Consider the following 14,252-nt stretch of genomic DNA (forward strand, 5'->3'; position numbering starts at 1 on the left):
ATCATAATTGTTGGGAGAATTTACTAAGGCTTCAAGCTATAATCTGGAATTTTTTTCCATGAACAGTCCAATCACTACTCTCCACCTACCCTCTCTCCCCCTAAACACTGCTAATTTAATTCACTGTAAAAAATTTTCATAAGAAAGCCAAAAAAGTCCTCCAGCTTCACATACCAAGGGAACTAGCCAAGGAAAACTTTCCGCTGGTTCTATTACTGTGTATCAAGTGAAGATACGAGAAAGACTGGTCCTCATATTTGCCTCAGTTGTTAGGATTTTAGTAAGCATGTGACTCCATGTGTTAGCTTCATGCTGCATTTGAAAAATCATCTCATTTCACATTTAACTTTCAGGTTCACAATATAATGCAATTCATACTAGAATTTTTAAACTCAAAAAGCTACAGGAACTTAATCCAAGAGAATATCATTCCTGCATAGACCTAAGTGGACTTCTGGGAAGATGAAGTTTTGAAAGGCAAAATACAACATGGCCGCTAGGTGGTGATATCCAGCCATCGTTATATTACGAATTACCAATTAAGTCACTGTTAACTAAACAGAATTAAGAATACCCCCCAAAATCATGATTATTTACTCCATGTGGCAAAAAAGATTAAAGGATTATCTGTGATATGTCCTCTCAGTTTTATGAGGGAAAGCATGAAGAGAAAACTTGGCTAGAAGATGGACCTCAGCTAAATAATATTTACCAGTTGGATTGCATTCATTCTGTTACAAGCCATTGAAGCTACGACCTGAATTTTCTATCTGACTAAAACGTTCATCTAAATAGTTTATTTTTCTCCACTTTGCCTTTTTAAACTATCTGATGATTTACATCAACGGTGAACCTGAATCAGAAGCAAAGCCAAATCTATAGAATCCACCTAAAATCCTCAGAACGGGGCAGATCATAAACAAACACCTATACACACAAATTCACGTCTGCGTGATTCACCTTGAGTTTGTTTTTAGGTAAAAAGTTATCTAGATTAGCTGTAAAAACATCACACCTGCACTAAAGCTGACTTCTCTGTGTTCAAATTCCTTTTATCACCCGGAACTGATGGTGCCACTGCTGGGCTCCCACAGCTACAAATAACATCCAAATGCAGTGATGCCAAGGGGAAGCAGATAACCCCCAAAACTCCAAATAGAAAACGCTTTCCCAAGAGGACGGCTTGCCCGTTTGAAATGTACGCTGATAAGAAGCCACTTTTTCACTAAAGAAAGAACTCAGAATAAGCACTCTGGGTGACCTGCCGCCTTTCAGCACACAGGTCAGACGGTTATCTGCAAGGAGGCTAGCAGGACTACTTGTTACAGAAATCAAAACATTTTGTGACTTTCAAATGCCTTTTTTTCCTAGATGGCTGTAGTACACAGTAGGCAATTGTCTGCAGTCTCTGAGGGGTACATTTAACTTTTTAAATTTAACTTGTTGGGGCAAATGACCTCCCTGCAAGGTAGAGATACACTCTCTTCTGATCCTGGTACTTGCTTAAGGTTATTCTGCTCTGAGTCCATATTTATTTACGTTTTAAGGGAGGTTATGGTTTCACTGTTGTCTTTTAGGTGAACAACCAAAAGGAAAAGAGCAGCTTTGTTTTAAAGGAGAAAGAGACGTTTGTTTTGGTGTCACTGCCCTAGGCTGGTAGCCTGGAGTTGGATCCTACAAACATGAATATGCTGAAGGGAGGAAAAACTAACTTGGGGTCTCCTGATAGTTGTTAAAGTGGCAACATGCCCATTATTTTCCTAGCTGGCAAATCTCTGTGCGGGAGAGACAATCTGCCAGCTCTTGAGCACAGCACTAATCTTGTGTAATAGCGTGAGCTCACTGCCCGACAAAGCAGTAATTATCAACAGCATTTTCCAAAGGATGTGAGTTACTCCCACTGTGAGACCCCGGGGAGATGGGGGAGCCCCAGGCAGAGCTCCACAGAGCCACTTGCATTAAATCCCTCCCATGCATGGTGCCAGTTGGGTTCCTTCTTCCAGAGCTTGTTTGCACAGGTCTTCAGTCAGGAAGTGCTAACTATCCAAATGCAACGTGAAACTGACAAAACTCATTTGACATTTTTTTTTTTTGCCTTTTCCACGCATTGCCTTAAACTAATTAGCAATTAAATTTAAATATCTGTAAGTGATTTTAAAGTTACATAGAGCACTGTTGGAAAAGCATCTGTGAGAAGGAACTGCTGCATTGATAAATTTTCTTCATCTTTTTTTAGGATAATCTTGTCAATTATGAAATGATTTTTCAGTGATGGGCAAATATCGTTCTTCCAGCTGTTGACCTTGACTAGCTATCTGCACTCAAGTAAAGGCAAGGTGGAGATGAGGGCTGTGTGTTCTAGAACCGCTCTATGACCCGTTATATTTTACACATAGAATCAGAAGAACCAGATCTTGGTTTCAAATCAAATTGAACCGCAACACAAGTAAAAATTTTCATTAAGAGCTCAGTGGTCTTCTGCAGAAAAGAAACTGAGAATTCTTCCACTCATGAGTAATGTGTTAAAGGAGAAGGAAATGGCATATGTTTTTGTTGGCTTTTAGGTTAATATAATGAAGCCTGTGAGGTTTAGCATAATTAAATTAATGTTGATATGCAGTGTGACTTGTTCACAGAGAAGTGGCATTTGACTTGGAGCTAAAACCACGCCAGGGCCAACACACAGCCATCTGCAAATACTTTATAGAAAGCCTTCTAAGATTTTCAGGTAGAAAAGGTAAACCTTAAGTTTTTGTTTGGCGGTTTTCTTTTGCATTGTTTTCTGCCAAATCATGCACAATCCTTTTGAATGAGCAGAAACCTACCAACAAGCTTAGAAAACACCGGGAATTTGTTAATACTCCTAATTCTCTTTTCAATGTCCAAGACATCTGGGAGAGGGAGGAGAATAGGAACCTCTGTGTTTATAAAAGGGTAATAATGATACATTCCTGTAGAAAAAGAATAATGGTTTACGGGCTGCGATTTGTGACTCCTTTTGTCTGCCCCTTTTAAGTGTGTCTTCCTGGGTTAAGGGCTATTTCTTTATTGTTGCTACCTTTTTCAAAGCTGGTTTTTCTCACAATACTTTGCTTGACAGGCTGATGTGTTTATTTATGAAAGAAGAATAGGGGCCTCTGAATTTAAAGTCAAATCCACAACTATTCTCACCCATCGACTCTGACCAGGAGAGCAAGTGAGTGTCCCAAATTTTAGGTGTGCCAGCTTGCCAATGCTAGACTATACTTATCAAAATGAAAAAAAATGCAAAATTCAGTTATTTTCCAGAAATATATTTCAAGTAGGATTTTTTTACGTACAGAAGCTATCAATCAGCCTTTTTAAATCTATATCATAACTATCAAGGGGCAAGATGAGTTGGTTAGAGCTCAAAAACAAGACATTTATGGATCTGTAAATTAACAACTTATTCTAGAAGTTTCTGTCTAGATTCAGACAAGTGCAGAGGAGAGGAAGTCTCTGTCTTCTCCAAGCAGACACCGGAGAGTGAGAAGGAGGAGGTCGTGACTACTTTCCAGGAAGCTGACAAGCTAGCAGCCTCGCAAGGGTTGACACTGAGTGCTGACAAAATAGAGATGACAGAAGGAAAACGTGGAAGAGATGTAGGAAATGGTTTTAAAACATATAAGAATAAAGTCAGTGTTTTTTTGCCGAACAAATCAAATTCTCCAAAAGCTCCTCAACATTTTTAAAAGGGAACTGGATTGTCAGTTCTATTCAATCCTCAACCTCTGGACAGCCCTATCTGAGGTGACATTTTCCTTTGAAGTGACTGCATCTGATCCACTGAAGCATCCGATCCCCAGTGGTGAGGGCTAAGCTTTGATGGTGCTGCGGCAACTCACTGAAGAGAAGAGAGAAAGGAGGAAAATTCTCCCCTTGTGAGAATTATATTCCTGGGGGTCAGAGAGGAGGGAGCAAGATGGTAACAGTTTTAAATCTCTGAGGTCCATGGGTTGATTTTAAACCACAGGTTGGGGAGGCAAGTTATAAAAAGTAGTGTGATTAAGGCACTTAACAGTTTCAAATAATATCTCCTAATTGTGCTGTCCACGGACACACCATAGTCTGTAGTTGAAAAGGAAGTTATGAATATGATTTTGCTAGGAAGTATACAGACAGAGAAATATAAATGATTCTACAGTGTTCCCTGATGTCTGGCTCCCTCTGTGCTTGAAAGAACAGACTTGGATAGTGGATGAATAAATGAAGCTCTGTCCAACCTCAGGCAACAATTCATCCTTGGTCAAGCAATCTATAAAAAAATGAAATGAGCTACTAACATTCAGGAGTGAGATTTCCTTTTGCTTGCTTCACTACATTTTGGATTTGGATAATAAGGTTTTTTAAAGTCATTTTTCTTCAGAAAGTATAATGAAAAATATGTGCCTACCTTAGGGGGGAAAAAAAAACCTCCTTCAAAGTTTTGAGTAATTGTTGGTTTCCTAAAGCTTCATGGAAAACCCTCCCTGAGATAACTCAAGCCTGCAGGGGTGGCAGAGGTTAAAAAGTTTGCTTTTCATTTTTCCTTCCCAGAGCTTATCGTAAATGTATTCTTGCGACAACCATGGACAAAACTGTCATCATTTCTAGTAGGAACATCTGTTTTCCTTTAGATTAATAACTTTGGCAAGATGCTTATGCTCAGCTATCTACTTCTGTTTTTGAGGAACATTTTTTTTCTCACCATATTTGAAATCTCACCTATTATGTTTTAATGTTTTTCATACTGGTACAACTTGAAATAAAATATTTAATTTAGATAAACAAGAATTGTCATAAAGAAATTCAGCCAAAAGACTTAATTGGTCATTTCAGGATGCAAAAAATAACAAAGTGAGTTGGTTGAGCAATGTATGGATATTGATTATCATTCAAAAAACATTTATTAAGTATCTATTTTTGCCAACCACTCTGCCAGGTGCTGAAAAAACAGAGCTGAAAGTTAATCCCTGCCTCAGAAAGCTCAGTGTCAGGAAACTGACCCCACAGGGGTCAGTGGTAGGATGGGAAGAGGACACAAAGGGCTTCTGGAACACGGAAGAGGGGCTCTTAGTCACTCAGCTAGGAAGGCTTCCTGGAAGAAGATGAATCTTGGCTAAGCAAGGTATCTGAAGTTTATTAAATGCAATGAGGGCAAGAAGTGAGAACATTCTAAGCTCCAGGGCAAGTGTATGCAAAGATCGGCAGGAAGGAGATGTCATGGTGCACTCCAGGAACTATGAGCATTTTGAGATGATATAGCTTAGGAAGTGGCAGATAGAGTTGGTGGGCTCCGTTTGCCATGCTAATAATCGGAATTTTATACTGAAGGCAAGAGGAAGACAGTGAAGAATTTTAAGAAGGGAGTAACGAGAGTTCATAGCAAGGGGAGAGGAAGGTCATGGGCACTGGAAAACAGATCTGGGGGAAACACTCCAGACTAGTCATTCATTTAACAATAGGTTCAAGAAAGAACTTAAAAGTCCAGCTAATAGTAGAGAAGCCAGATAAGAAATGTTTGTTTAAGTTCGCCAGCTTTAATGTGTATTTAACTTGGATGGTTTAACTTAGTGTCTTTGAAGACATTACTTGGGTGACAAGTAAAGTAATTCATTATCGAAGTTATTTGTCAGGGTTTCTAATAAAGCACTTGGGGTATTTTGCCGTTATAGATCAATAGTCAAGTTAAAGAGTAACTGGTTAGTAGAAAACCAGGGACAAACTGAAATGTGACTGGTTAGTAGAAAACCAAGTGACAAAGTGAAAACCGAAATGTGTGGAGAGAAAATGACATTAACATAAATCACCAGGGTAAGGCTAGGAACAATTTTATTCATGGGTACACTTTTATGAAATGTATTGGGTGAACACTCCAAATAAATAATTAAAAAGATTTTTAAGATATAAAAAAACAAGAATTTGGCATTTTATTAATGATCTCAACATCCTATGATAGAGGCCAATAATGTGAAATGCATCAACCAGACTCTGAAGAAAAAGGGCAATTTAGATAACTCGGCCAAATAACCTTATTAATTTAGTAGAAGCATATCAATTGAATTAGTCTAGCTGTGAAGCATAATCATGTTAAATATGATATAATTATACTGCAAGTTTATTGGAAGCAAAATTTAATTATTTCAAGAATAGAAATTATGGAAATTGAGACCTAATATAAACTTGTTTGTTTTCACTGAATTGTAAGACTGAGCAACAAAAGATAATATGCGGTAAATATCAAAGGTCCTTTTTGTTTTAGTACAGCTCTACCTCCCACGAAGGATAAGCTGCAATAAATCCTTCAAACAAAAAATGGAGGGGAGGGAGAGGGGAGAAATCCCTCTAAAACATAAACAAAGTCCTTAACATTGCACACAGTCCAGTTAACACCATTTCCAAGTGTAAGCAGATACAGCTTTCCCTGATGAAGAGTTTACTATGAGGGGATTTTCAAAAGCAAGTCACTTAGAGTAAACAGCGAAACAAAGGAGAACTATTTTATTGAAAGGCCTGAGCACATATGGAACCTGTTAAGGGGATGGTGGCTGTGGAAAGAACTACAAATGAGCTTAAGAGACACCTAGGTCGTCTCCTAAAGGAAGGGACAAAGGCAAAGGTGATTGGAGAAGCAGGCAATTGGGCCGGAGATCAGTCAAATGGGAGGGAGTCCTGCTGTTGGGCAGATGGGCTTTTCTGTTCCAAAATGTTCAAAGTTAAAGGACACTCCTTAGCACACTGTTATTTTACACAAAGAGTGAATTAAGAAGAAACCAAGGGTCTGTCAGAGTTTTTTCTGGATTTACTTGTGTCATTTCTTTGATAAACTTGGCTTGTTTATGTAATTCATTTGCTGCCTTCTTCAAACTGAGGCCCTCACTTGGTGCTCTCTCCATAACCTGTAGGTTTCAATTAAAAGTGTGAATTAATTGTGAGTAAGGTTCTTGTTTACATTGCACAATTACCTATATTAGGTTATGTTATCTTCCTCTGAAAATTTCTGGAGAAGACCAATATTTCTCTTTCCACAAAGTGCAATGCTTGCTTATTTACCAAGTTTAGGACCAGTATAGACTACTGAAATGGTAATTAAGTTATTTTTCCTTCACAGCCGTTTTCACAGTCCATTAAAAATTAAAGGATACAGATGAAAAAAATATTTTGAAGACAGCTGCTTCAGCATAGTGGAATAGTGACATCTAATGGGTCAAGCTCACCTGAGTGGCACCTGACAGGGGAGAGAAATTCCCTAAGATAGTCCCCAGACCTCACATAGCTGCCAGATATAAGCCAGTATTCAGTCTTATTCACCAAGCTCACAGGGAGTACAGGGCCTTATCCTAGACACCATAAGAAATAAAAAGCAGGCAAGAGAACCACTTCTTTGAAGAGCTGAACTGCTACTGGAGAGATCAGAATAAATATCTAGCAGCACAAAAAAATGCTAAGAATGAAAACATACAAATCAATTCTATAAAACCAACGACAGATAGGAAACAGTCAGGAATTTGGCCCAATCAGGTCGGTACTGTAAATTCTGAATAAATGACAGACTTTACACACACTCCACTTGGCCAACTGCAACTCTTCTAGGCTCAGGCCCAGAACATACAGGTACACTTTGAGACAAGTCATGGTCCGGGTCTGTAAGGCACAAATAAGTACCAACTGGAAATGGCCACCTGAGTTGTTGGCAGTCTAGCTTCTGTAACAGAGCCGGGAGCTTACAAGGACTTGCACTTTTCACTAGGCTATTTATAAGGCAAAGTTTATGCAAGGAAGACTTAGCAGGTATCTTCAAAATTCAATTTATCCCATAAAAATGAAGTATGCATTCAACAAGGGAAAACTTATTAAATACCTAAACTATATAATATATGTCAACAAAATTAAAAAAAAAAAACAGTTTCTGTATATCTGTAACATACAGAAAAAATCCTTTTAATTTTTATGTTTACTTATAAATTAAATTAATAAAAACAAAACTATATTCAATGAAAATTAATATATAAGGATTCATGCCATACCAACCAATGTTAATCTAACAAACCAAAATTATCCCCCTGAAATGATTATTCATTTCAACAAAATGAAAACATACAGATACAACAACTGCAGATACACCATCCAGCTAGGACAGTTAGAATAAAAATGAGACTATTGATCCAGAGGATGTGGTTCATATACCTTACTAGGAATATATTTTATGGAGAATCTACCTTCCCTATTTTTTCTGCTTCTTACCAAGAACCTACTTATAAACTTGAATGAAAAATAGTGCTGACTAAACATGCAGTGATAACAGAAAGAGAGCAAGCCAGGCTTTATTTCAGGGTTGCTCAAAGCAAAATGTAATAAGGGATACCTTTTAAAGCCAAGGAGGTGCCAGCCAGAAGAAACAGTGGCTTTCGAGACAGTCCTGAGTTCAAACACTGGCTTCACCACTTAATAACATTGTGACTCGGGGCAAAAATATCAACCTAACTGACCTTCCCTTTCTCCATCTGTGAAACATCTGATGCCTCTCTTACAGGTTATCGTGAGGAACAGACAGATGCAAAGTGCTTAGGATCGTGACTGACAACAAGATGAGCTGAGCGTTATGTCCATAAGAGCACAGAGAAGCTTTCCTCAACAGACAGAGCAGAGCTTCCAAAAGCAGAGGCCACTTTGGCATCTGTTCTAGGAGAGCTTTATATTTTGCCAAACTCATTAAATCCAGATGAGTGGCAGATGATGAATGAAATTTAAGCATCTAAGTAATTCACACACAAAAAGAGTTTAAAAATTCTTTTCTTTTTTTTTTTTTGAGCAACATCAGCCTGAGCTAACATCTGCCAATCCGCCTCTTTTTGCTGAGGAAGACTGGCCCTAGGCTAACATCCATGCCCATCTTCCTCCACTTTATATGGGACGCTGCCACAGCATGGCTTGCCAAGCGGTGCATCGGTGCGTACCCAGGATCCGAACCGGCGAACCCCGGGCCGCCGCAGCGGAGCACGTGCACTTAACCGCTTGTGCCACTGGGCCGGCCCTAAAAATTATTTTCAATCTTTCTTCTTATTTATCTAATTTAGGATTTAATTTACACTTACTGTCTAGCCCAGTGGATCTCAACTTTGTCTGCATTTTAGAATCAACCCAGGAACACTTAGAAAATATAGCTGCCAGAGGTTTTGCTTTAATGAATTTGAGCTGAGGCCCAGGCCCGGTTTTGTAATTATGCTCCCCAGGTGACTCTAATGAACAGCCAGAGCCTAGAACCCCTAGTATAGCTAACCACACTTGAACTATTTCTAAAAAAATTAGACTCATTTGTATTTACTAGTAGTGACTCAAAACAGCTTCCCCTATCCTGACTTAAGAACCTTATTCCAGCCAACTCAAGGTTGTGGTCAATATTACCAATTCCCTCCTTTCTTTAAGAAGTAAAAAAGCTAAAAAGTATATAATCAGTTGAATGAAAGAAAATTCACAAGATCATAATTAAGACAAACAAATGAGCATTTTTGTTTGGATAAAAATGAGCCATGGATAAAAATGAGCCATGCCTTATAGTAGATTTCCACAGTACTTATGTCAGAGATAAAGTTTTTTGTTTTTAAGGCCTTTTCTCTTACATTTATTGTTTTCCTTTTTGCTTTGAAGCTGTAAAAAGCAAAGACAACCATCTGAAAGACAGACCTGAGGCAATTCTGCTGATTATGCAGTTTTCCGGTTGAATGGAAATCTCTTTTAAAGAGACTACCAACTCTTCTTTCAAAGATAGCACTGGTAGCTGGACCAGTTTGCATGGAACTCTATTCTAACTCCCCTCTATTTCACTGAGTGACCCTGATCAAATCACTTAACTGGTCTCCAGGTGAATGCGCCCTCCATAACATACAATCAGCACACAGCACCAAGTTCGTAGAATTGGCATCGTTTTCATCAGCAACTTACCAGGGTGCTGCCATCGGTCCAGCGAAAGTCATGCTCAAACATCTTGTCATTGAGGCCTATCCACTGATAATCATGACCCACACCTAAGAGATGGGAAACGATGCAGATATTTTTACTACCTTTCCCATATATGGATGAAATGTATCAAATAAAATTATTTTCAGAGTGAATCATGCATCCTCTTTTCTGGCTGGAGTTTTGTTTAGTTGCTCATAAAAATCTCTCATAGTCTATCTTTTGTCTTCTGCTTATTGTGCTTTAAACAAAAAGCTAATTTGCAAACATTGTAAAATATTAAAATATCAGACATAGACAACTGTTTCCCTAGCAGTTTACTATAATGATTTTTTCCATCCTTACTCACGATAACAACTTCTCGTTTATTTTTTCATTAAGCTATGCCATTGGCAAAAATTCAGTGACCCAATAAAATGTGACAGACCTTCCCCATGCTAGCCTCACTTTGGAAGCCACATGTTTCTTCTCAAAGCATTTTAAACAGTGAACAACCTAGACCAGACAGTTCTGCAGTTATCCTCAAAAATAATTACTTTCACCATGAGATGAGTCACTGGCAAGGATACCATGTAAAAAAGTTAAATGAACCTCTATCCAGATTGCAAATTAACAATCAAACTTCTAAAAGATAGCAGGCATCATGAGGACAGATTTAATAGAGCATCAAACAATGCTTCATGAGCAAAAAATGTCTACATATTTGCTACATAAAAGCTAGCTGCCCTCCTCTTGGCTATAGTTTAAGGAGTTATTAAACAGCTCTGGTAATAAGTTTCATTAGCTTTCAGTCTCCATCTATTTATGTTCTTGATATGAAGCCCACTTTCTATGGTCAAAAATAATTAGAAAATTGGATGATAACCAATTATGCACCAAAGATAAGATTAGGGTGCTATTAACAATTCAACTTTAATTAGCAGGATTAAAATAACTGAAAGCAACTTTCCCTTTAAAGTATGCACATATTCAAAATAGAGACCAAGAAAGTAACATTGGGAAGAATTAGACTGAACCATAAGACGTGGCCGTTTTTGTACGTCAAAAAATGATTGAATAGCAATTTCATATGATTCAACCTATAGCATGCTGTTTCACCTATTATTGCTGACAGACCAAGAAACGCATTCCTGTGTTATAGTTGAATGTTTCCCAAAATGGGGGGCTCATATAGGAGAGATGATTTTAAGCAGATCACCCAGATGAGGGATTTAATAAGTTGAATCACAACTGAGAAAGCTACTTCGTTTCAGTTAGATCCAGAGAAAACTAAGAAGCTGGTGAGAATGCGTGAGGCTTTAGGAAACCCGTGTCTATTTGGTACGTACGATTCACAAACATTTGTTCTTCATGAGACAGGATGCTCGTGAGATGGGCGCCCTGCAGCCGGCACTCCCGCTCAGCTGCATCCCACGTGCGGCGGTGGGCGAAGTACTTGTAGCACTGCCCTTGGAATTTGTGCCAGCCATAGTCACATGTCTCGTTGTCTGGGAAGAGACAAGCGGCTTATTAAACTCACCCACGTCATTCATACTTGGCTCACCCATCCAAATGTCGATAGAAGATCCAAGCCAATATCAATGCAATGTCCCTGAAGTAAGGGAGTCACAAAATTTGGTCATGATGACAAAGAAATCTTGATCAAAGAGAGCCCAAGTGATTCCCGTGAAGTGCGTGGCTGTACATCTTTGGACAGAAAAGGCAGTGTCTCACTGCAATTTCCTTGATTAAAGCCAGTTTCAGCAACAGAGAAAACTGCAAGACAGGCCAGCCAAAACCTCTTAGGCTGCAGTGTCTACGGACTTACTTGGGAAGCAAGTGGGGCTAATTCCTTTCCCAACACTACTTTTCTAAAGAGAATCTTTCCAATGATAAGATAAGAATTCTGGCTAACAGGATCATGAATGCTCTATTTGCATAAGGACTTCAAAGTCTCTGGAAGTAGTAATTTCCCACTTCCCAGAGATAGCTGGGGGGCTGCGGGCTCTTGTCAGGTAAGATTTACAAGGAGAAAAAATTTTCTGCATCAGTAGGCAGCTTCTGGGATATAGCTAGGACTGTGTGCCTTCTTCCCAAAAGGAGTGGGAATATAGGTAACTCCCAGTGCAATGCATCAGGATTTTAAGTTTATTGTGAATGAAATAACCTAAGTTCTTTAACTTAGTACCCTTCATTCCATCAAGCCATATACATATGTATATGTGTACATATACATATATAGATATCTATTTTTTCTCTTTTACAACAAGTACACTATAACTAGTGTCCTGGTGGCACAAAAACATTTTTCTAATATATCTAAATTTTACACTGGCAGTAGGTTTCAGTTATACCTCTAGATCACCAGTTTTTATTTATTTTCTCAAGAAAGCAGCCTTTCTTACAGCACTGTATTGGCGTTGGCAATCTTTCCTCGGCCTCATCCACTCACAGGTGGGATTAAACTACTGTATGTATTAAATAATGATCAATAGAAAGAATTTTGACTTTCACAAAACATCTCACAAACATATTGAACTAGTTACACATAAAAACTAAAAAAACTGCAAAGTCTATAGAATTTTATGCACCAAGAAAACTTTCCAGATTACCTAACCACCATCCTCCCATCCCCTAATTTTACTGACAGATAAAGAAATCAAAACCCTGCTAAATGAAATAAATGCTCATTTTATACCTCAGAATTGGTGGCCAAATTGAAAGTCAAATTGCCTCCTGACTTGCACTGCATTTACTCCTCTTTCTATAATTGTGGGAAAGTAGGGAAAGTACGCGTTCTGAGGGATTTCATTTTTTCCTGGCTTCAGTGATTCAGGCCATAATCATACAGCAGATGCAGCTCATCTCTGAGAGCAGTCTTCACTTCAGTTTAGTCTACCAGGCCTGTTGTTTAGTTACAGCCAGCTGACTAATTGGTTTAAATCATGTGCACTGGAAGTTCTGAGTTTTATTAAAGTGTTGTTTGGAGACCACCAAATCTCATAGGGAAGGACTCAAGACACAGCTAGATGGTTTGGTATGAACGTGGCACTCAGTGCTCAAGAATGAAGCGTATTTTGGCTCCCTGGATGTAGTAATTTTCCTTTTGGGAAGCTCACGTGGAAGAATTCAGAGGTGAGGTGGGAGGAGTGGGGGGGAAACAGATCTTCACATACGAGGCGGTTAGTTTATAGGGGAGGAGAACTGGAAAAATGTTTAGAACATTCTTAATGCCAAAGTCAACAATGTGATATTGTAATTGCATAGCTTTCCTTAACTTTGGAAATTATAATTTAAGACACAGTTTAAAATTCTAGAGGATCTCTAACTTATTGAATAATTCATCAGGAAAAGTTCTATATACTCTTTCTTATCCTCTCCTAACCCAAATGGTTTTAGTCTGGTTTTCTTTCTTTGTCTTTTATCATTAAAATAGATTATCATTAAGTATTTTTCCTCTTACACAAAAAAACCCAAATGATCATAAAATTTAGATGCATGACCACATCATTGCTACAATGCCTTTCTCAATTAGCAGGTGCATACATCTTACCAGAACATGGGTCCAAAAAATAGGGGCAGAGTTTTTGTTAAAACCAAACTAGGGCACTATATTCACCTGTATTATCTAAACTTCACAATGATTATAAATGTAAACACAAATACTACTTAATAAAGAGACTTTTAAAAAAGCCAAATAACCACATTGATTCACTTCATTTTTATTATTCATGAATTCAGTAAATGTGTAATGAAGGACTATGTGTTAAGCAGCATTTCCTAGGATGCTATTCTGAAAGGAGATATCAGAAGCAGTCTGTTTGTTTTTCCAATCTCACCTAAAATTAATGTAATACACATTTCATTTATTAAAAGGCAACCCTTTGAATGATATTTTCTTAAAAACCATTCGACATATGGAAATACTTCTTATACTTTAAGACTTCTATAGTGCCCAGGTTACATTATAAAGTTCCAGATCTTGTTTTGCCTTTGTGTGTTGGGGGCCGTGGGAGAGGGTACCACAACTCCTATTCATGACCACAGCAGCTGAAACTATCACTCTTAAACAATTTCATTAGAAATCTATTCTCTTTATACTATATAGGTAATGTTTTCAATACTTCTGACATATAGCTGTCAAGCCTTAAGAAACTGTCAACACTTAGGCACTTCTCGCTGGCCGGCTGTGTCATCTACTTTGGCTGGGAGCGACAGTGTATACAGAACTGTTTCCCTACTGCTCTAAGACCCCTCTCTAGATTTTGCATCTGTTATCGTCCCATCCAAGTGTGTCCTCCATTCCAGAGTTACTG

The 14,252-nt window shown here is 38.3% G+C and overlaps 1 protein-coding gene across 4 annotated transcripts in view; it reads right to left on the reverse strand.

Moving 5' to 3' along the window:
* VCAN (versican) overlaps window positions 1–14,252 on the reverse strand; it is a 105,671-nt gene that overhangs the window by 14,831 nt on the left and 76,588 nt on the right. For 2 of the 4 annotated variants that reach the window (XM_004420391.3, XM_004420392.3), the window contains 2 exons: window positions 11,286–11,444; window positions 9,943–10,025 (listed from right to left, as the gene is read on the reverse strand). The exons of 1 other annotated variant lie outside the window; for it this stretch is intronic. In XM_004420391.3, coding sequence (XP_004420448.1) covers window positions 9,943–10,025; window positions 11,286–11,444 — 242 coding nt within the window. Of the gene's footprint in view, window positions 1–6,486; window positions 6,900–9,942; window positions 10,026–11,285; window positions 11,445–14,252 lie in introns of those variants that run through there. One more of the 4 variants, XM_087430081.1, reaches the window with a different exon arrangement.

Source organism: Ceratotherium simum, chromosome 4 (genome assembly GCF_057802395.1).
Source record: "Ceratotherium simum simum isolate JZ-2026a chromosome 4, ASM5780239v1, whole genome shotgun sequence".
Taxonomy (NCBI): domain Eukaryota; kingdom Metazoa; phylum Chordata; class Mammalia; order Perissodactyla; family Rhinocerotidae; genus Ceratotherium; species Ceratotherium simum.